This window comes from Eubalaena glacialis, chromosome 1 (assembly GCF_028564815.1).
Source record: "Eubalaena glacialis isolate mEubGla1 chromosome 1, mEubGla1.1.hap2.+ XY, whole genome shotgun sequence".
NCBI classification, from domain to species: domain Eukaryota; kingdom Metazoa; phylum Chordata; class Mammalia; order Artiodactyla; family Balaenidae; genus Eubalaena; species Eubalaena glacialis.
Genome location: NC_083716.1, coordinates 66682091 through 66706240, shown reverse-complemented (window position 1 = coordinate 66706240; position 24150 = coordinate 66682091). Strand labels below are relative to the sequence as shown.

Sequence of the window (24150 nt, the reverse complement as noted above, 5' to 3'; positions counted from 1 at the left end):
GCCTTAGCTGTAGCCTAGGGGGTATCAGGATGTTTATAACTTCCTCAAGTGATGCCCTTTTGCAGCTAAGGTTGAGAAGCACTGGTACAGGTAATTGTAAGTGTAAACTTCTTCAGGTGATGTAACACCACATAGTAATTTCAGACTTGTGCATTATGAATCTCTTTCCTCATTTCCACTTCCTCCACCTCAAGCTGAGACCACCAAAACAAAGCATGCCATGGGTACTCAAAATCCTAGTGTCCACCATAAACTAATTCATACGTGGATCCATAATGCTATCTAGTGGTAGGTTGCTGGATAAAAGACAGCTGCAGAAAGTAGCTCCAAGACCTCTCAGCTGCAGTAGTTTTCCTAGAGCTGCTACTAATAGCCCTGCTCGGACCCAGAAGAACCAACTGAGCATATTACAAACAGAGCTGATGAAGGAGGTTACCCACCACCCCCCGGGGAATTCCTTGTAAATTTATTCAAGACGGACACCACCAAACCCCATTAAAAAGACAAAGAAGGGGCACCATTCTGGGGCAAACCTTGCTCCAAGAGGCAGAACCATGATTACCACTGGCTGATATAATTGCCAGCACAGCAGTTCTCACATTGTAATCATCTGGGAGCTTTTAAAATTACTGCCTGGTCCTACTCCCAAAGATTCTCATTTAATTGGTTTCCTGTGTAGCTTGGGCACTGGGATTTTTAAAAGCTCCCCCAGGTGAATTTAATGTGCAGCCAGGGTTAAAAACCATTGGGCAAACAGGATCTCAACAGTAAGAGGAATTTTCTGAGTTGCCTAGTTAGCACTCTTCCCCCAAATGAGGCTTCTGTGTCTCTCACAGGGCTTAGCCATAAACCACAATTTATCTCACAAGGCCTCTCAACTGTGTGTGGGAAAGTGTCCATTTCTTACCCCTCCTTAACCAGTGTAAGTACAGAGTATCTCCAAGAGAAAATGGTCAGTCTGGAGCAGGGATCTGCAAATTAAGTACCAAGAGCCAAATCTTGCCACTTGCCTGTTTCTGTAATTAAAGTTTTATTGGAACACAGCCACATCCATATGTTTATATATTGTCTATGGCTTCTTTCAAACTACAGCAGCAAAGTATCGGGTTGGCCAAAAGGTTCGTTCGGTTTTTTTCCATAAGCTGGCTCTAGTAGCACTTAGTTGTCTTTAACTTCATTCAAAACAATTTTGTTAGATTGTATGTGACAGCTGTCATATCAGCATGAATTTAAAAAAAGACTTATCAAAATTGGTGAATTATTGTGTAGCCATTTTAATACTGAAGATAGAAGAAAAAAGGCAACATTTTCAGCATGTTATGCTTTATTATTTCAAGAAAGGTAAAAACGCAACTGAAACGCAAAAAAAGATTTATGCAGTGTATGGAGAAGGTGCTGTGAATGATCAAACGTGTCAAAAGTGGTTTGCGAAGTTTTGTGATGGAGATTTTTCGCTGGAAGATGCTCCATGGTCGGGTAGACCAGTTGACAGCGATCAAATCGAGACATTAATTGAGAACAATCAACGTTATACCACGTGAGAGATAGCCGACATACTCAAAATATCCAAAACAAGCGTTGAAAATCATTTGCACCAGCTTGGTTATGTTCATTGCTTTGATGTTTGGGTTCCACATAAGTTAAGCAAACAAAACCTTCTTGACCATATTTCCTTATGCAATTCTCTACAAATGTAATGAAAACGTTCCATTTTTAAAACAAATTGTGACGGATGATGAAAAGTGGATACTGTACAATAATGTGGAATGGAAGAGATCATGAGTCAAGCAAAATGAACCACCACCAACCACACCAAAGGCCGGTCTTCATCCAAAGAAGGTGATGTTGTGTATATGGTGGGATTGGAAAGGAGTCCTCTATTATGAGCTCCTTCTGGAAAACCAAACAATTAATTCCAACAAGTACTGCTCCCAATTAGACCAACTGAAAGTAGCACTCCACGAAAAGCGTCCGGAATTAGTCAACAGAAAACACATAATCTTCCATCAGGATAACGCAAGACTGCATATTTCTTTGATGGCCACACAGAAATTGTCACAGCTTGGCTGGGAAGTTCTGATTCATCCACCGTATTCACCAGACATTGCACCTTTGGATTTCCATTTATTTCGGTCTTTACAAAATTCTCTTAATGGAAAAAATTTCAATTCCCTGGAAGACTATAAAAGGCACCCGGAACAGTTCTTTGCTCAAAAAGATAAGTTTAGGGAAGATGGAATTATGAAGTTGCCTATAAAATGGCATAAGGTAGTGGAACAAAAGGGTGAATACGTTGTTCAGTAAAGTTCTCGGTGAAAGTGAAAAATGTGTCTTTTTACTTAAAAACCAAAGGCACTTTTTGGCCAGCCCAATAGTTACAACAGAGATCCTATGGCCGTTGTTGTGCTGACCCCACAGGCCTGCAAGCCTTGTAGTTGCCCAGCCTCGAGGCTAAAGAAAGAGCCCATAGACAGTGACAGAGACATCAATGGTTTATTGGTCAGAGGGATCTTACAGAGTCCTGGAGCGACACCCCCACCATTTACAGCAGACAGTGGGCAGGACATGACAGCAGTCTCCACTACTAAGGGGAGAAGGAGGCTACAATTTATAGGGGGGAACTGATGTCAGGTGGGATTCTCAGTTAACAAGGACTAATTAAGACCTATAATTAAGAGGATTGGATAGTCATGTGAGTGAAGCAGGGACTGGTTGAACAGGGGGATCTACAGAGAGCAAGAGAACAGCCATCTTGAATGGCCTAACCATACAGCTGTCATAGCTGAAACTATTTACTATCTGGACCTGGACACAGAAGAAGTTTGCCAACCCCTGGTCTAGAGTCATGGAGTTGTCAAGCTGCAGCAATATCTCCTGGGACAAGCTGAGTGTTCTAAAGTAGACCACGGGATTCTGTGAAGGGTAGAATCAACCACAGGCAGTGAAAATGTCCACATATGGGGGGATATGGACTCTTCTATCCTTTCAGCTAGCTGAACCACAATTGCTCCCATCAATCTAGCATTTTCCACTAAAATGGCAAGTGGATCTGGGCTTATCAGTCTATACCACCAGCTGCCTGCAGAATCAGTTAATAAATGAAAGATCTTATTCCACAGCTAACCTAGAAGTGGATATCTGTGGGATCAATCTGAATCTGTGGAGAAAAGTTTGAAAAAAAAAGTATTCACAGAAGTGAAGTGGATCAGAGGTGATCAGAGAACCCAGAACAACAGGGCAACAACATTGGAGTAAGTAAAAAAAAAATCAGAGTCTGATAGAATAAAAGGCCTAGGAAGCAAGCTGAGAAGAGGTGAAGCATGTTCCAAGACTGACATCTGCCCACAGCTAAGTTCAAAGCTACCACGTTCTGGTGGTGGGGGCATCCCTTGTATGTTCACCATACACACTCCCATGGGACTAGTGCTATTTTAATCAAATAGCTACCAGATTTTCTTATCTTTATTTTAATTTAAGAAGTGGCTTCCTTTTTCTCAACTATTTGTTTCTCAAGGAACACTATAGCTTAACAACTTTCCCATGGGAGCAGTTTTCTAGCAGTAAAGGAATGCAGAAATTGAAGAATTCACTTTATTAGAATCAACTATACTGAATCACCTTAAACTGTAAAACATTAGAGAGGCAGAATTAAGTTTATTTCTTCATCCTACTGTAAAAATAACATCTTTATACTTATTAAGCCTTGGACATATAACTATTTAAAAGACATTTACTTTACTAACTTTCAAGGTTACTTGTTAAGATTATAGTCAAAACTCCAATATTTGATTATAATCTACAAGAACACTATATGTGTGCAGACTTGTCTTTGAGATTTTCTTGGAAGCTTCAAGATTAATTCTGACATAAATTCTATTGATAGGAAAAACAGCAAGGATGAAAAAAAGAAGCTTGGAGATAAAACCAAAGAAATATAAGTAAATGGCATCATGCTTATTCAAAATGACCTATAAAAATGACAGAAATCAACCAAACAAATGAAACTTGAATTATTTTCTGAAAGAAACAAAGGAAATTATATTCTAGGAGGCTAAGAAGCCAAAGCAGGTCCTCTCCCAGCTACCTGGAAGTCAATCAGATCTCTCTGTAGAAATGAACCCTTTGGGCATCAAGGCATCTATTTTTTTTTCCCTTGGCTAAAAGAGAGGAGAAAGAAATTATGCTGAGAGTGCAGTATGGCAGAGAGGTTCTGCATAGGAGTCAGGGAGAAAAGAAGAACATGGTGCTGAGAGGAGTAAGGATTAACAGTTTCCATCCAGACACTTGGACAAGGAGAGGAAGGAGATTAGGGGAAAAGCTGAAAGGGGTTGTTCTCATAAGGAACTTTAGGTGATTCTAGGTACATGATTCATTGGGACCCATATGACAGAGTGAAGCACAGTTAGGAAGAAAGGTATTCTCCCCTCTTATGAAGGAGCCCGGTTCTGCTACCTTGAGGATTCGAAGCTTTAGAGGCATTGGGACCTTGGCATGTCCATTTCTAGTCTTAAAATGGGTATCATTGGCAGTTATCTTCTACACATCAACAAGATGCAACCAGGCGAAATGGAAAAACATGGTGGATAGACTGCTTTGGGGGAACTGGTGAGTCAAACCTCAGAGACTCCAAAAATTGGAGATGAAGAGAAGAGCAGCAGAGAAGCTTTGAAGGAAAATCTCCATTCTAGCATAAGTAAGTGAGGGCAATTATAAGAACCCTGGCTTGCTGCTACTAACAGAACTTCTTTTGAACTTTCAGCCACTGAGGAGATAGGAGGCCAGGGAATCAGATGACATAAGGAAGACAAGCATCGGGCCTACACGGCCCATGCTCAAGGGAACTGGAAACTGTGAGGCCCCACAGAGGCTACAGCATTTTTCTGAGACTAGTTTGTGGTTTGGAAATTGGAAAGATCCATTAAAACCATGGTAACTAGGTAATCTTACTGTCCCTCAACAGCAGGAGTTTGTGGATCTAAACTTGAAAACTGCTCCGATAGAACTTTCCTCCATGTCTCTATTTCTTTCTGTGTGTCTTTCAGCTTTGCACATGATATAACTGTTTAACGGTAGGTAACTGCATAACTCTCTCCAAAGTCAGTTCCCCAAAGAGAGGATGGCAATTGGACCAATTCACCATCATCCCCCAGAGGCAGAGCTCTCATGACAGACTGCCTCACAGGCTTCTTGCCAACCTGTAACTGTCAATAAGACAGTTGCTCATCCTGATAAAGTCAGCTGTGATCAGGGTGGAAAGGTGACTAGTCATTAGATGCAGAGTTAACAAAAAAGGAACCCTTAAAAAGGAGACAATGGAAAGATAATAGTTTTTAGGGCTGTTCACAAATATTCCCATTCTCCTTGGCACAGGGCAAGATCACACATCTAGCATCCCCACTGACCACACAACTTTCTCTGACAAAAGCAGTGTGAGTGGAACTGACATATGTCATATCCAGGTGGACATTTTAGGAGCCCTTGCAAGATTCATAATGTTCTCTTTCCCTGTTGTAACCACAGTGGAAATAAATATTGAGATGGAATCTACATTAGCCTGGGTCCCTGAGTGCCTGTATTAAAGCAGAGACCCCCAGACAACTCACATTAAAAATGTAGCTTTGGGCTTCCCTGGTGGTGCAGTGGTTGAGGGTCCGCCTGCCAATGCAGGGGACACGGGTTCGAGCCCTGGTCTGGGAGGATCCCACGTGCCGCGGAGCAACTGGGCCCATGAGCCACAACTACTGAGCCTGCGCGTCTGGAGCCTGTGCTCCGCAACAAGAGAGGCCGCGATAGTGAGAGGCCCGCGCACCGTGATGAAGAGTGGCCCCCGCTTGCCGCAACTAGAGAAAGCCCTCGCACAGAAACGAAGACCCAACACAGCCAAAAATATAAATAAATAAATAAATAAATAAATAAATAAAAAATGTAGCTTGACAATCCCACTACTGGACATACACCCTGAGAAAACCATAATTTAAAAAGAGACAAGTACCACAATGTTCACTGCAGCACTATTTACAGTAGCCGGGACATGGAGGCAACCAAAGTGTCCATCGACAGATGAATGGATAAAGAAGATGTGGCACATATATACAATGGAATATTAGTCATAAAAAGAAATGAAACTGAATTATTTGTAGTGAGGTGGATGGACCTAGAGTCTGTCATACAGAGTGAAGTAAGTCAGAAAGAGAAAAACAAATACTGTATGCTAACACATATATATGGAATCTAAAAAACAAAACAAAAAAAATGGTTTTGACGAACCTAGAGGCAGGATAGGAATAAAGATGCAGACGTAGAGAATGGACTTGAGGACACGGGGAGGGGGAAGGGTAAGCTGGGACGAACTGAGAAAGTAGCATTGACATATATACACTACCAAATGTAAACTAGATAGCTAGTGGGAAGCAGCTGCATCGCACAGGGAGATCAACTCGGTGCTTTGTGACCACGTAGAGGGGTGGGATAGGGAGGGTGGGAGGGAGATGCAAGAGGGAGGGGATATGGGGATATATATATACATATAGCTGATTTAATTTGTTATACAGCAGAAACTAACACACCATTGTAAAGCAATTATACTCCAATAAAGATGCTAAAAAATAAAATAAAATAAAGGGGAGGCATCCCTTAAGAAATGGGGGGAAAAAATGTAGCTTGAGCAGGAAACGAACTTTTGTTAAGCCTCAGAGATTTGGGAGTTGTCTTATCACAGCATAGCCTAGATTATGCTGACTGATAAAAAGTTAAGCAGATATTCTTCAACTTGACCCAATGAGTATTACAGAGTATATAAAAACCATCCCTAAGGGACTCCCAGAAATAGATGTGAAACACTATCGAAGTGGAAACCTTGAAAAGGCTAGGAGGTCCTATAAGAGTTAGAGGTGGGAGCCAGAGGAATAATGTTTATTACTATTGATCTAACTCTATATTCACCACTTGAAAACATGGGATATATTTACATCAGAAAATATATTTGAACCTTTGCCCCAAAAAAGATCTTCTATCTCATAGGAGATAACATTATAAGGAACTTGTTATTGTTCTTATCTTAAAGTATTTTAAATTAATTCTTCTAGCTCACATTCGACATGAATCTGACACATAGCAAATTGTATTTTGTGGCAAATAAGATTATAGACAGTTCCATTATGTAATGACTGTAGCATGATTTAGCAGTTTGTGTCTCCTTCAGAGAGTATACAACATAGAGATGTAAATTCTTTTCATTGCAATTCTGCATAAATAGACTTTCTGCACTGCATTGCCAAACGTGGATCTTGAAAGTGATAAAGTACAGATGCCTACGGTTGCAATCATAAAAATGTAATTGCGGAGAAAAAAATTATTTCTGATCCATTGGAGGAATTTATTACAGAAGGATGCAACTGTGTAAGTTATCACACACAGAAAATGAAAGTGAATGACTGAAATATATCCCAGGCTGAACATCCCTGCAAAATGACCTAGTGATTTACCTGTCTCCAAGAGAAAAAAAAATAGATTAAAGATAAATCAAGTTTGGTGGGGAAGACTCTGGTAACTATAAAAAGAGCAGAATAAAGATTTATGAATAAATGAATTTAGAAGTCAGAGTGACATAATAGTATCTATGACCAATTACTCCAAAAATTAAAACATAATTTTCACTTTGAGTTATATACAGAGATGGTAAGTAATTTCTGTGGAACCTTGAAAGCAAAGGAATATAACATGAAGATAAATAATGATGAAAGGTGAAAATTTTTTAATGGGGTTACTAAACTGATAATATTATCTGGTGGCATTATGAACTTAAAGATCATTAACTTCTTTTGGAATGTTTTCCACTATAATCGAAGACTATATTACATGCTTAAAATAAACCATGTAACTATTTCAAATTAAACACTCTCTGAAAAAAAGGAATATGATATTTAGTATGATGCTATTCTAGGGAAAAAACCTTTAATATAATTTAATGGAATTTTTTACTTGTATTAATAGGTAATACATGATCAAAGTGACAGATACAAGAAGGTTATGCATCAAATCCAAAAATGTTAGTTATTTTAAATTAATAACTTTGAAATGTACTGTTTTTTATAAGGAGAAACCCATTATAATGAAAATCAAGAGTGTATGAAAATAATTTTGTTGTACAAAAATTCTCCATTATGAGATAGTTCCTGAACATAGTAAATATTCTATAAATTATTAACATTTTTAATTTCATTTTACTTGAGTATTACTAAGATCTAGAAACTTTTCTTCTGAGATATTGGTGAAGTAGTATACCAAACTTCCTTGACGATAAAATTAGCAATTACACTTTCATGTAACTGAGAACTATCTGGCATACAATAAGTACTAATTTCCCTTCCCCTGACTCATTTACTTGCAGATCATGAAAAGTCTGAATCCAGGCATCACATTAAAAGCCCTCTAAAATTAGCATAATCACACTTTTCAAAAGAGTTAAATTTCTTCCAATCAAGTTATTTTCACCATTCAGGTAATTTTCACCCTTCTAATTTTCTAGGTGGATTCAATAAATGTTTATAGATTAAATAGTTTTTAAACATGCCAGAAAAATACACATATATTGTGAACAGCATACTCTTTAATGTGAATTTACTGAGAATACTCTCTATTGACTGCTCTATCAAGGTACTTGAATAAAGCAAAACATCTATTGATTTCATCTAGAATATAAAAAGTAGTTTCTCCATAATGATACTTTCTCTGTTCCTAAGAAATATGTCAGCAGCCTTTGTGATTAACAAGTCTTAAGTCCAGCTCTAACGTTCCATAGTTATAGTACAAATAAGGGTTATGCAGTGGCATTAATGTACTTGCCTTTACCAGCTATCTCCAAAATGAAGGTCATTTCCCCACCCCACCCCCAGTAATTGCACTGGAACAAAATCTGAAATAAATTGTGAGAACTCGTTTAATACCTTCTCCAAACTCTTCCAAAAAATTGCAGAGGAAGGAAAACTCCCAAAATCATTCTAAGAGGCCACCATCACCCTGATACCAAAACCAGACAAAGATACTACAAAAAAAGAAAATTACAGACCAATATCACTGATGAATATAGGTGCAAAAATCCTCAACAAAATACTAGCATACAGAATCCAACAACACATTAAAAGGATCATACACCATAATCAAGTGGGATTTATCCCAGAGATGCAAGGATTCTTCAATATATGCAAATCAATCAATGTGATACACCATATTAACAAATTGAAGAATAAAAACCATATGATCATCTCAATAGATGCAGAAAAAGCTTTTGACAAAATTCAACACCCATTTATGATAAAAACTCTCCAGAACGTGGGCATAGAGGGAACCTACTTCAACATAATAAAGGTCGTATATGACAAACCCACAGCAAACATCATTCTCAATGGTGAAAAACTGAAAGCATTTCCTCGAAGATCAGGAACAAGGCAAGGATGTCCACTCTCACCACTGTTATTCAACATAGTTTTGGAAGTCCTAGCCACGGCAATCAGAGAAGAAAAAGAAATAAAAGGAATACAAATTGGAAAAGAAGAAGTAAAACTGTCACTGTTTGCAGATGACATGATACTATATATAGAGAATCCTAAAGATGCCACCAGAAAACTACTAGAGCTAATCAATGAATTTGGTAAAGTTGCAGGATACAAAATTAATGCACAGAAATCTCTTGCATTTCTATACACTAATGATGAAAAATCTGAAAGAGAAATTAAGGAAACACTGTCATTTACCATTGCAACAAAAAGAATAAAATACCTAGGAATAAACCTACCTAGGGAGACAAAAGACCTGTATGCAGAAAACTATAAGACACTGATGAAAGAAATTAAAGATGATACCAACAGATGGAGAGCTATACCATGTTCTTGGATTGGAAGAATATTGTGAAAATGACTAGACTACCCAAAGCAATCTACAGATTCAATGCAATCCCTACCAAATTACCAATGGCATTTTTTACAGAACTAGAACAAAAAATCTTAAAATTTGTATGGAGACACAAAAGACCCCGAATAGCCAAAGCAGTCTTGAGGGAAAAAAACATCACTGGAGGAATCAGACTCCCTGACTTCAGACTATACTACAAAGCTACAGTAATCAAGACAATATGGTACTGGCACAAAAACAGAAATATAGATTAATGGAACAGGATAGAAAGCCCAGAGATAAACCCACGCACCTATGGTCAACTAATCTATGACAAAGGAGGCAAGGATATACAATGGAGAAAAGACAGTCTCTTCAATAAGTGGTGCTGGGAAAACTGGACAGCTACGTGTAAAAGAATGAAATTAGAACACTCCCTAACACCATACACAAAAATAAACTCAAAATGGATTAGAGACCTAAATGTAAGATTGGACACTATAAAACTCTTAGAGGAAAACGTAGGCAGAACACTCTGACATAAAGCACAGCAAGATCTTTTTTGATCCACCTCCTAGAATAATAGAAATAAAAACAAAAATAAACAAATGGGACCTAATGAAACTTCAAAGCTTTTGCACAGCAAAGGAAACCATAAACAAGACGAAAAGACAACCCTCAGAATGGGAGAAAATATTTGCAAACGAATCAATGGACAAAGGATTAATCTCCAAAATATATAAACAGCTCATGCAGCTCAATATTAAAAAAACAAACAACCCAATCCAAAAATGGGCGGAAGACCTAAATAGACATTTCTCCAAAGAAGACATACAGATGGCCAAGAAGTACATGAAAAGCTGCTCAACGTCACTAATTATTAGAGAAATGCAAATCAAAACTACAATGAGGTATCACCTCACACCAGTTAGAATGGGCATCATCAGAAAATCTACAAACAACAAATGCTGGAGAGGGTGTGGAGAAAAGGGAACCCTCTTGCACTGTTGGTGAGAATGTAAATTGATACAGCCACTATGGAGAACGGTATGGAGGTTCCTTAAAGAACCAAAAATAGAATTACCATATGACCCAGCAATCCCACTACTGGGCATATACCCTGAGAAAACCATAATTCAAAAAGAGTCATGTACCACAATGTTCATTGCAGCACTATTTACAATAGCCAGGACATGGAAGCAACCTAAATGCCCATCGACAGACGAATGGATGAAGAAGATGTGGTACATATATACAATGGAATATTACTCAGCCATAAAAAGGAACAAAATTGGGTCATTTGTAGAGACGTGGATGCATCTAGAGACTGTCATACAGAGTGAAGTAAGTCAGAAAGAGAAAAACAAATACCGTATATTAACGCATATATGTGGAACCTAGAAAATGGTACAGATGAACCGGTTTGCAGAGCAGAAATTGAGACACAGAAGTAGAGAAAAAACACATGGACACCAAGGGGGGATAGTGGCAAGGGGTGGGGGGTTGTGGTGTGATGAATTGGGAGATTGGGATTGACATGTATACACTGATGTGTATAAAATGGATGAGTAATAAGAAAAAAATTTTTAATTAAAAAAAACAAGCAAACAAAAAAAAAACCTTCTCCAAAAAACTTGGTAATATATATGAAAAAGCATAAGAATTCTCTTATCTTGGCCACTTACTTTTACATTTAGTAACTAATTCTAAGGAAACAATTTGAACGGATGACAAAAATTTATGTACAAAGATGTTCAGAAGAGCATTATTTATAATGGTAAAAAACAGAAACAACCTAAATGTCCAAAAACGAGAGGCTACTTTAAAAAACTATGGTGCAGGGCTTCCCTGGTGGCTCAGTGGTTAAGAATCCACCTGCCAATGCAGGGGACATGGATTCAAGCCCTGGTCCAGGAAGATCCCACATGCCGCGGAGCAACTAAGCCCATGCGCCACAACTACTGAGCCTGCGCTCTAGAGCCTGCGAGCCACAACTGCTGAGCCCGCATGCCACAACTACTGAAGCCTGCATGCCTAGAGCCCGTGCTCCACAACAAGAGAAGCCACCGCAATGAGAAGCCCCCGCTCGCCGCAACTAGAGAAAGCCCCGCGCGCAGCAACGGAGACCCAACGCAGCCAGAAACAATAAATAAATAAAATAATAAAATAAATAAATTTTTTTAAAAAACTATGGTGCAGCCATATAAAGGATAATTAAACAGCAGGTTTGTTAAATCATGCTTACAAAGAATGAGGAAATTATTAAAATATCATTTTAAATAGAAGAGTGAGATAAAAGCTATATATACAGTACCATCTCCACCTTGTATATATATATGCTTTATATATTTAAGATATATCTACATTCTTTAATATTATAAAGTACTATGAAGATAACAAAAATCACCCATAATTTTACTGTACTGGAAGTACATGCATCACAATATTAATGTTTACCTCTTACTGTTAAAATTGTATTTTTTTATTTTCTGGTTTTTCGTTGGGTTTTTGTTTTGTTTTGCTTTTCCAATTTTTTTAGTGAACTCTATTAGAAAAACAATGAACATGTTTGTTTGTTTCTTTTTAACATGAGACCATTCTGTGGGTGGCTAAGATAGGGACTTCAATGGAGTCTCAGAATCATCTAGTATCAATTTCATACCAGATATGAAATTTAGATGCCAAAGTTCATGACTAAGCTATCATCAGTGAGGCACTTGTTTTGAATTGTCTTTCCAGTAGGAGATATCAACTGTGCTAAGTAAAAATATGTACAAAGCCTATTCTCAGAGCTACTCCCCTCCCCACCATCCACCTCACAAAGAAGACAAGCAGATTTTTAAATTATCAGAGGTAAGATCACTGTTGATTCTCACTTAAGAAACCCTTGAGTACTTCAAGGCCTTAGAAAAAGGGACAATTTGTCTTAGGACGTATGATGTAAGGTAGGCCTAAAGGGGGGTTTCCTCGCAAGTTTTGGGTTAAAAACAAGAAATTTAAATCTATACTATAGTATAAGTTTCTTCAAGCTCTGCTTTAAGAAAAGCCTATGAATAAAATCTGGGCTTACATAATAAATAAGTCGGAGAATCATTATGCATATTATCAAGGAATTATTTACTTTATGAAAGACTTTATCACAGAATGCCTTAAATATCTACTTTTCTCATACATTTTGGTATTTCAAAAATAATTTCCTATTTGACAAATGAGCCACCATGTGCTATGGGGCAAGTCACTGAAATTCTCTAGGCTGTTTCCTCATCTATGTAACAAGGATGGTTTTAACCATGCTGCCTGCCTCACTCAGTTTTCATGACTATCAAACAAGATAATTTACATAAACGTACTTTGAAAATTGCATACGCAGATTATTATTTCTGTTGCTTTTAAAAGAGAATCTGGGGAGGAACTTTCAGAATTTTATCATTATTATTACTAAATACATACTTTTGTACACTTTAAAAACATTTTGAAGGACAATTTGAGATAACAATTCATTCTACAAAAATCAAATCTTTCCTTGGTTCATTATCTATTTTTCCTATGTTTTTTAGTTCTTTTGCAGTTACTACACGTTGTAATTTCCATGGTATTAATACCTGGATTATGAGAGGCTCCAGCAGCTTCTCTACAGTGAATGTCTGGACCTGCAGATCCTGAGGATTGACATTCAGTGTGATTGGTATTTCAGCTGACATGACTGCCTGTGCACAAAAACAAAAAGACACTTATTAATAAAGAAAAATACTTTCAAAAGGAAAGCACTAATGAAAATCATAGTGTACGTGAGATTAGTATTCAAGCACCTCCTCCTGCTATCAGTTGTAGCCCTCAGAGGACCAGGGTGCCAAGTCCACCGACAGAGAAACAAGATATTCCCCAACTGTTCTCTGAGGTCATGCTTCTGGGCTTAGGTCCTCTGACAAATTAATCTATGCTAGTATGTTCATGACTGAAATAATAACCAGCCAAGGTGACTTTGCATTTGATCAGGAGTCTTAAGTGAAAAAGGATGGCTGAGTTGGTGAGACATATCTTACAGCAAGCAAGTGCTTTGACTTCCATGAAATCATAGCACTGAGACAGCCGGAGCCCATATTTTGCCTATTGTTAATGACAACTCAGATGAGGAATCAGGTAGGAATTTGGAAGACAGGTGCTACGTCTCTATTTGTCTGGGGAATTGTTTGAGGGTTTTGATTAGGAGAAGAAAGTTTGGGGCAATTTACTTTCCTGTACAGAAAAAAACGAATATAAATTGGCATAGTTATCATAAAATGACAAATCTGAGAAGGCATTGATATTTGGGCAAGACAAAATTTAAAAATTGCAAGCCATTCTTTAAGACATGAACATTAATCTTAAAAGTCGATGCAGTGAGATTTTTGCATAAGAATACATATATATATCAAATGACCATATGTGGAATTTCATAACATATTCAAAGTAACACATCCGCCGTGAAGACTATTACCCAAATCACTAAGCCCACAATTTGTATTAACTTGTTCACAGTCAATAATCACCCAGCAAGTATTTACTGAAGGTTCACAGAGATAAACAGTAAGAAACACATCTATCCTATATATAACTTAGCCTATTAAAAATAAACTTAGAGTCTACAGGAATGTGTGTTACTATCAATGCACAAATCCTTCCATTTAACTGTTACCTATATTCTTTCAAAGTTTCCTATATTTGCAGGCTAAGAGAACATAAGAATCTGCCCCTAGAAAATATCTTGATATTCCCTATGATACCCATGGAAACTAAAACAAAAAAAGAATTATAATGTATTACTTTTACTTTAGTTTCTCTATTTATTATTTTAGATATAAGGGCAGATAATTGTTTTGTTTTTAGTTGACTGGTTGATTCTATGAATGGACTATGGATGGATAGATGAATGAGTGAAAGAATGAATGAATAAATGAGGACACATTTTCATGGTGTCTCTTTTATCCAGAATGAGTCCTTTTAAGACTCCTCTCACTCTCAGTGATTCTAGGAAAGAAGATCGTTCTTTTTCCTATACCTATGCCTCCAACCCCTAAGGGAAATCAGAATCTCAGTGTAGGGCCCATGTTCCCTCCCAACTTCTTCCCCTGAGAGTCTACCCCCATTCTCCTCCTATGCTTTCTCAACTCCCACTGATCTAGTTCCATAAAATCAGCATCTCTTTGCTCTTCAACCTCTCCCACTCACTGGACCCTTCCCCTGGATCCATAAATGTGTTACTGTATATAACCAAAGATAATCATGACGTCTTTGTGTACATGTAAGTGAAAAGGTCAGTGCTTCACCAAGGCCTTTCCACACCATATATCTGATATATGTGCAGAGAGAGATGGACAAACAAAACCACCCTATAACAAAAAATCTGCCTTATTGGCTCTTATCTTGATGTAATCTAATTCTTAGATTAGTAATAACAATTTTTTTAAATAGAGGCAAATACTATAGAACCTAGAAGTCTTACTGCTCTCCAAATATTGGGCTGGCCAAAAGGTTCGTTCGGTTTTTTCCATAAGATGGCTCTAGTAGCACTTAGTTGTCTTTAACTTCATTCAAAACAATTTTGTTAGATTGTATGTGACAGCTGTCATATCAGCGTGCATTTAAAAAAAGACATCAAAATTGGTGAATTTTTGTGTAGCCATTTTAATATTGAAGATGGAAGGAAAAAGGCAACATTTTCAGCATACTATGCTTTATTATTTCAAGAAAGGTAAAAAAACAACCGAAATGCAAAAAAAAAGATTTGTGCAGCGTATGGAGAAGGTGCTGTGAATGATCAAACGTGTCAAAAGTGGTTTGCGAGGTTTCGTGCTGGAGATTTCTTGCTGTATGATGCTCCACAGCCGGGCAGACCAGTTGAAGTTGACAGCGATGAAATAGGGACATTAACTGAGAACAATCAATGTTATACCATGTCGGAGATAGCCGACATACTCAAAATATCCAAATCAAGTGTTGAAAATCATTTGCACCAGCTTGGTTATGTTCATTGCTTTGATGTTTGGGTTCCACAGAAGTTAAGCAAAAAAAACCTTCTTGACCATTTTTCCTCATGCAATTCTCCACTTAAACGTAATGAAAATGTTCCATTTTTGAAACAAATCGTGACCAGTAATGAAAAAGTGGATACTGTACAATAATGTGGAATGGAAGAGATCGTGGGGCAAGCGAAATGAACCACCACCAACCACACCAAAGGCCGGTCTTCATCCAAAGAAGGTGATGTTGTGTATGTGGTGGGATTGGAAGGGAGTCTTCTATTATAAGCTCCTTCTGGAAAACCAAACAATTAATTCCAACAAGTACTGCTCCCAAGTAGACCAACAGAAAACAGCACTTGACGAAAAGCGTCCAGAATTAGTCAACAGAAAGCTCATAATCTTCCATCAGGATAACGCAAGACTGCATGTTTCTTTGACAACAAGGCAAAAACTGTTACAGCCTGGCTGGGAAGTTCTGATTCATCTGCCGTATTCAGCAGACATTGCACCTTCAGATTTCCATTTATTTCGGTCTTTACAAAATTCTCTTAATGGAAAAAATTTCAATTCCCTGGAAGACTATAAAAGGCACCTGGAACAGTTCTTTGCTCAAAAAGATTAAAAGTTTTGGGAAGACGGAATTATGAAGTTGCCTAAAAAATGGCAGAAGGTAGTAGAACAAAAGGGTGAATACGTAGTTCAATAAAGTTCTTGGTGAAAATGAAAAACGTGTTTTTATTCTTACTTAAAAACCAAAGGCACTTTTTGGCCAACCCAATATATGCCACATGGCTACACTCCATGATTCTCTTACTGCAAAAATGGATATGTGAAGTATTCTTGAGAATAACAGGAATCTGCCAAAGACTGTCCCCAGTGACTTACCATAGAAATTTGTACATAGTCAAAATAGTGAATTTCAAATATGCTTATAATCAAATATACTCATAATATTTATAATTCTTTCATGTGTCTTCAGCAAAGTTTGATATTAAAAACAAAGATAATTATGCTGAAAGTTTCAAAGGAACAATTATGACAAATCTAATAATTTAAAGCATTTAAATACAACTATATACTCCAAAATTGACTATACTATTAAAAACACTAATACATACTAATCACTTTGTGTATAGTATCAAAACATTTTCCAGTCAACTCAGGAAATTGATTTGGAGATCAAGGTAATAATAGGCAGAAAACTGTAGAATTTTGCAAATGAAGTCAAAGCAAGGTCAAAGTCCCACAAATTGTTAGACCTCTTATAGCAATAACACAATGTGAATCCAAAACAAAAATTCTACTAGGGTGCGGATATTATACCCCAAGGCGTTTGCATTTTATAATCCACAAAATTTTAAGAGTTAGAAAGTACCTCCCAAACAATTCAAGGACACCTCCTACAGCATCCTTCATTTCAACAATGTACTGGGCTTGGATGAATAGAAATGAGATGCTCATTATACCATTAGATGCCAGTGATTACTTTTATAAAGTTCTTCCTTATGTTGAGTCGAAATCTGCCACTTTTCAACTTCTATCCAATAGAGACAGTTTCATAAAGTAGGAAAGGTACAGGTTTGGAGACAGGCAGACTAGATTAAAATCCCAGTTTTCAGAATCAAAGGGAGGAAAACAAATCTCTTGACAGCAGTAATAGATGTCTCCAGGGATAGTCCTTAAGGCAGAACAAAGTACCCATGTGGATCCTTCCCGTCTCCCCAAGTTGTCTTTGTCCATAATGCCTGAATTTTCTTTACTCCACTTTATTCCTTGCTTTAAATTGAGCTTATAGCAATTTTAAATTCATTTAGTTAACAAGCATTTCATTTTTAAATGCAGTTAACTCTGAGAGGTCATGGGGGACACACATTCAATCATGCTTTGGAAGAGTACATGCGACCAAGGTGATGTGTCCTCCCAGAGCCCATATGTACCCTTTCTGACACACTCAGGGTATCCAGTACCCCCAACTCTCTGCTCAATCAGCCCAAGCCTACTTCCAGTGCCTATGCCAGCCTCTTCCTGCAATCCATCCTTCCAAGAGTGAATTACAACATGCCCATCCTTACACCTGAGAGGTAGCCAAGAGGCAGCTGTTTGCTGATGAGTATGTATGGAGCTTGGACAGGCAAGCTGGGCTGTCCACCTGCATGTACCCAAGGCCTCTCAAGTGCAAGACAGAGCCACAAGTGGAAAGAAAAGGGAGCTGACCATCAAGGTCAGGGGTGAGCTCCCCATCCACCACCTCATTCTAACAAGAAATTTCAAAGAGTACAAGAATTCTAAATACATATCTATACCGTCCAGGTTATTTTGAAGGTATATTTCTCAAGGTAGAAGGATAGGAGGATAGAACCTACTTTAGCAGCTTGTTAGCTTGACTTGTAGCTTTTACATATGTAAGTATGGTATGCAGGCCTCCATTTTATACTTTCAATCTGCTCACTACAAATGTTAAGGATCGGCCTACCCAAATTTTCTAGAACTCCATATCACCAAGTTCTTTCTTTTTGGTCAGATTTGCTCTTTCATTGTTTCTTCAATCTTCTAAGACATGCAGTTGACACAGAGGTAGGGTAAAAATTCATCAGTTCTTCCACTTTTAGGAGAAGACTTCCGAGCTTCTATAACAAAATTACTTCTCTTTTCCTCTCTTTTTTCCCCTCATTCAAATGCTCTCTGTTATTATTTTTTCCTTAAGTTTATAGGTTTCCATGCAAGAGTATATGTATATTTCTTTACTGTTTTTATTAAAATTATTTTTGTGATCATTCAAAATTACATTCATGAGAAAATAAATAAGTACATAAACAATTTAAATACTCAAAAAACACAACAAAATTCTTATTGATGACCTGGGTGGTGGCAGCAGAAGTGGACAGAAGTGGTCAGATTGTAGATATACTGTGAGCCAATAGGAATTCCTGACATATTGAACACAGGATAAAAAGAACGCAAGATATCTTTAAGTTTTTTGTCTGAAGCAACTGGAAGGATGGAGTTGCCATTAACTGAGGTAGAGATTGCTGCAGAGGAGGAACAGGAAGATGAAGAGCCCAGTTTGGGAAATGATAAATTTGAGATGCATGTTAGACATCCAAGCGAAGATGTTAAGTAGGCAGTTGGATATATGAGAGCAGAGTTTGGGAGAGAAGTCTGGGATGAAAATACAAATTTCAGAGTTGTCAACATAAAGGTGGATAGAATGAGACAACGAAGGAGGAAGTAGACAGGAAGAGACAGGTCAGAGTCCAAGGAATATTGTGAGTGAACGGAAATATAGGCAGTGGTACTCAGAGGTTTATAGAATTAAGATTTGCCTTTGAGGGACTTCCCTGGTGGTCCAGTGGCTAAGACTCTGCACTCCCAATGCAGCAATCCCTGGTCAGGGAACTAGATCCTACATGCCGCAATAAGAGTTCGCGTGACACAATAAGAGTTCACATGCCACAACTAAAGATCCCATGTGCCGCAACTAAAGATCCCATGTGCCACAACTAAGACCCAGCATAGCCAAATTAATTAATTAATTATTTTTTTAAAAATTTGCCTTTGATTGAACTAGTAAAATATGGCTCTTCTGGCAAAACAATTAGAAAAAGGGTAAACATAGCCCAGTAGGTATTAGCAGGAAGGCCCCCAGTTTGTCCAGCAGAGGGAGGGCTAGATTTCAGCTCCACTCAGCCCCTCAGCAGGGCAATATGCAGCAGCCAGTGTGAGACACACTGCTGCTCCCCTACTCCCACTGTCTGCTAAAGAATTCCTAAATTCTCCTACACTTCATCACCATTGGATCTCAGTAATTAAGAGCACTGGCTTTTAAGTTGGACTGCCTGGGTGAGAATCTAGGCTCTGTTCCTTGCTCACTGGTGACTTTAGACAAGCTAGTAAACCTCCCTAAACATCAATTTTATCATCTGTAAAATGAGAATAATAAGAGTACCCTCTTCAAAAGGATCTTGAAAATTAAAATTAAAAATCCATATAAAAGTCATAACTTAGCCCATGCTTCAGACACCTACTAAGGGCTGAACAAATATTAGTTGATATTATTATCCCCTTTTCAACAGGAAAGCAGAATCTACTTGTCTACATTTAGGTTAAACATATCGCTTTCATCTATAGAGCTTGTAATTATTATTCAAGAATGCAAGAATGCTTTCACTCTTAGTTCCCATAACTAAAGGGCTTAAAACAAAGCTTCCCTCTGGTGACTCATTTCATTGGAGCTCTTGACTTCAAAATCTAAGGCATATTTCCTACATGTGCATTAATTAGAAATGCAACATGCCTAAATACTCTTTAAAAAAAAATTCCTAATGCATAACGGCCTCATAAAGGATCTTGAGCCCTTTGAAAGCAATTCCAGAGTGATACATAAAAGGTATGCACTAAAGTTAGGGCTACAATTGTTAAATGCACTACATGTCCAGATCCCCAAGACTCTGAACTTTTTATTTCCTTAACTTCCAAGAATTCTGGGTTTCAACACGATAAAAAAAGTTACATTTCATAATAAAAAGTAAATATCTTTAGCATGTTAAATTCAAACTTTCAAAAGCTTCTTGGAAGCATTTGAAGTTCTTTTTAATAAGTTTTGGATAGTCATTTACTGATGTTTTTTGAAAAATAATCAAATTGAGCTCCTCCCCCAAAACTTATGAGTTTTATAGATTCTTTATGAGAAGACTCAAATTAAATTAAATTAAAACGTTTGCTTCCTCTGTTCATAGTAACCAAAATAAAACTTGTTTCCCCACACACAACCTAAATGACAGCTGCAAAAAATGACAGAAAACAAACAAAAAATCCGAAAGACTGACTTAACTAATATGAAATAAAACAAAGGAAAACATCAGATTCTACTTATATTTAGGTCTTATACCCTTCTTGTAGTGAATGGCTGGCCAAGTCTAACGGCCCTCCAAAATAAAGCAAAAGGTTGTAATTCAATTTCTGATTTAACTGAAAAGTAACATTGTATATAAGAATTTTATAAGATGACCTTATTACCCCTCTTCTGATAACACACCTTTTATGTTATTTTATGAAATGCCAGTTCACACTAAAAGCTCACCCTGCCTTTCACAATGGCACACATTTTCAAAATTGCAGGTATGAAGAAAGGACAAAAATGCCCCATGGCTATTCTGTGTAGCAATGCCTTTCAATTTAAGGACATTTTGTACCATATAAAATTATGCCAGAACTGAGATCCTATCTCATATAAGCCCAGCATAAATGTTACCTACCTGTTATTTAAAAAGCCAAAGAACTGAATTAGTCCAATTGAAGTCTAAGAAGAAGATAATCTAGTGTGTGAAACCTCAGAGAAGCTTTCATTGAATCACCCAGAACAAGAATAACCTTCAGCTATAAGCATCAAGTTTAAGCAACCAGGGCAGAAGTAACATGCCCTTCATATACACCTTGAAAGTGACAGTAGCTTTTGTTGCTGCAAGTCCAGTGGGCCTATGGGTCAGTTCCACTCCATAATATTATAAGACAGCTCAAATATATGTGAATTCTCCTAAGGTCTGGTATTTTTGAAAAGCAGAGAACAAAAAAGAAAATAGTGAAAGAAGTAGAATTCTTGTCAACCTCAATTTGAAGCAAAAAAATTCCCATTTCTTCTTTGTTCTCTGATTACCTAGAAATAAATAAGAGCCTGCTTATCATAATAGAGAAAACAAAACCAAAGTCTTTGAAAACACTACATTCATTTTTCTACAAATCTATTAATATACTGGGGGAAACCGATAGTATATAACTGTTTTGAGAACTTAGCTGCTTCTCTGACTCCTGGTTTTCCATTCTTCCATATTCTCTGAAGAGAGGTTTTAAATCTGCCAGAATCTTCAATCTAACCATCCAAGTTCACTATTTTACCACTAGTTTTTAAAATTTTCTCCAGGAACTCTAGCTATATACCTATTAACCCTATTTAACCATTTCTCATCCCACATGCTAAGTATTCTTTCTATAGTAAACAAAAGACTTTCGCCTCTGGCTTCAAAATACCGCTTTCTACCCTTCTGCCATTCTTTCCCAGTATCTTTTACTAGCTCCTCCTTATCTACTAACTCCTGTTAACTAGGGGTCTTAACCCCAGGATCCATCCCTTACATGCTAGTCTCTGCTCCACATTATATTGTTCTTTCAGAACAATCTCATCCTAGAGTTTCAATTCAACTCACAGCCTCTGATTCAACAGTCCAGACCTCTCACCTGAGCTTCAGAGCCCCCAGATCCACTTCCCACTGGGCCATCTCCCAGGCACCTCAAAACTGAACTCCATGATCTCTTCCTCAAAACCTGTTACCGCCATCTTCAGTTCTGATCTAGATTAATGACATCACCACACAGTGGGCACCCACACCCAACCCACTAACTTGAATGTTATCCCAGAATATTTTCTTTCACTCTGCCTCTCTCTTCATATCAGATTAGTGGAAAAGTCACACCACTTCTACTTCCTTAACTCTTCTTATATTGGCCATTTCCTCTCCATTCACATTGGTACCTCCTCAGTTCAACCCTGGTTAGACTTACTTAAACTTTGCAATGATACCCTAACTGGTCTCCCTTCTGGTTTTTCACAACCTCCAATTCACCCTCCAAACTATTCCCAGAGTGATGTCTCTAATATAAAATAAGATGTTACACCAACCCCCTGCTTAAAACCCTCAATGATTCTTCATCTGGACACAATAAAGTTCAGGCTCCACTGAATGACTCGAGGCAATTTGCCCTATCTCTCCAGCTTCTTCTTTGTCTTTGACACACCTCCTCCCTGTACTCCATTCATGCTAAAGAATTTGAAGTTCTCTAAATGGACCGTACTCTTTCATTCCCCTAAACTTTTATTCACTCTGTTCCCTCTGCCTGGAGTACTCCTCCCCAGTAGCCACTCAACAAATACTTGCTCATCTTTTCAACCTCAACTCAAACAACCCTCTTTACATCTTAATAAACACACACACACACACACACACACACACAAGCACATACACACTCATGGTAGAAGTAAGCAATGCTTTACTCTGTACACTATACAGAACTCTAAGAGAATCATCATCATCATCCTACCATCTCCTAGGATTTATTATAATATATGGTAGAATAAATGCATGTTTATGTCACTTCCTTCCATCAAAACTAATGGAATACAGAAAAACTCAAAATCAAAATTTCCTTCATCTTCAAGGAAACTTTGCATTACCCCAAATTACGAATAAAGAAATAAAATGAAATCTTGACTAAAATTTTTAAAAAGGAAAGTGAAAGTCTATACACACCTCAACAGGAAATAATGTTCTCTAAAAGTGTCACGACCCTGAAATTCCTGTCCAAGCGTCCTTTGATTAGAGAATTAAGATGTAGGGCATGGATAGGTACAGTAATCAAAGGGGATATCCCTATTTGAAAGACCCAGTTTGAGACTGTAGAATCACAAAAGTGAGAAGTCAGGATTAGCACGATGACATGCCATTTCTGTCTGTGACTAAGCCCACGCAGCCAGGGGAACTGCTAGAGGTCAAGTAGAGTGAAGGAAAGAAGGGATGTTAAATCATCAGCTCACAGTGCTGATAGTCTGTGGCTTAAAGGACTTTACCATGAAGCACACTGAGTTTTGGAGCACCAAACAATGAAAGGAAAATGTTCCCAGGAGCAAAAAAATAACAACTTTGGTAAGAAAGTAAAAATTGCCAACAACCTCAACTCACTCCCGCCCAAGCCTGATCCTCCCTACACTGTTCTTCAGTAAATGTCTGGTGGTAAACAAATATCAGTAATGGGAACACTACATAAAAAGTGCAAAAAAAAAAAAAAAAGAGAGAGAGAGAAAAAGAAGAAAGGAGAGGAACCAAAAAATGTATACGAATAAGGATTAATGAAGGAAACAGAGGAGTTATACTACCTTTACATAAGAAAGCTGTGACTGCAAAAAGGCTTGCATTCTTGCTTATACTTTCTTTTTTTTTTTAATACATCTTTATTGGAGTATAATTGCATCACAATACTGTGTTAGTTTCTGTTGTACAACAAAGTGAATCAGCCATATGCATACATATATCCCTATATCCCCTCCCTCTCACCCTCCCTATCCCACCCCTCTAGGTCGTTGCAAAGCACTGAGCTGATCTCCCTGTGCTACGCTGCTGCTTCCCACTAGCTATCTATTTTACATTTGGTAGTGTATATATGTAGATGCTACTCTCACTTCACCCCATCTTCCCCCTCCCCCCGCCATGTC

At 37.8% G+C, this 24150-nt stretch overlaps 1 protein-coding gene across 1 annotated transcript in view; it reads right to left on the bottom strand.

Annotated features, from left to right (window-relative positions):
* Positions 1-24150, bottom strand: part of CTNNA3 (catenin alpha 3) — a 1728069-nt gene that overhangs the window by 1626506 nt on the left and 77413 nt on the right. The window contains exon 3 of the mRNA XM_061197871.1: positions 13491-13595. Coding sequence (XP_061053854.1) covers positions 13491-13595 — 105 coding nt within the window. The remainder of the gene's footprint in view (positions 1-13490; positions 13596-24150) is intronic.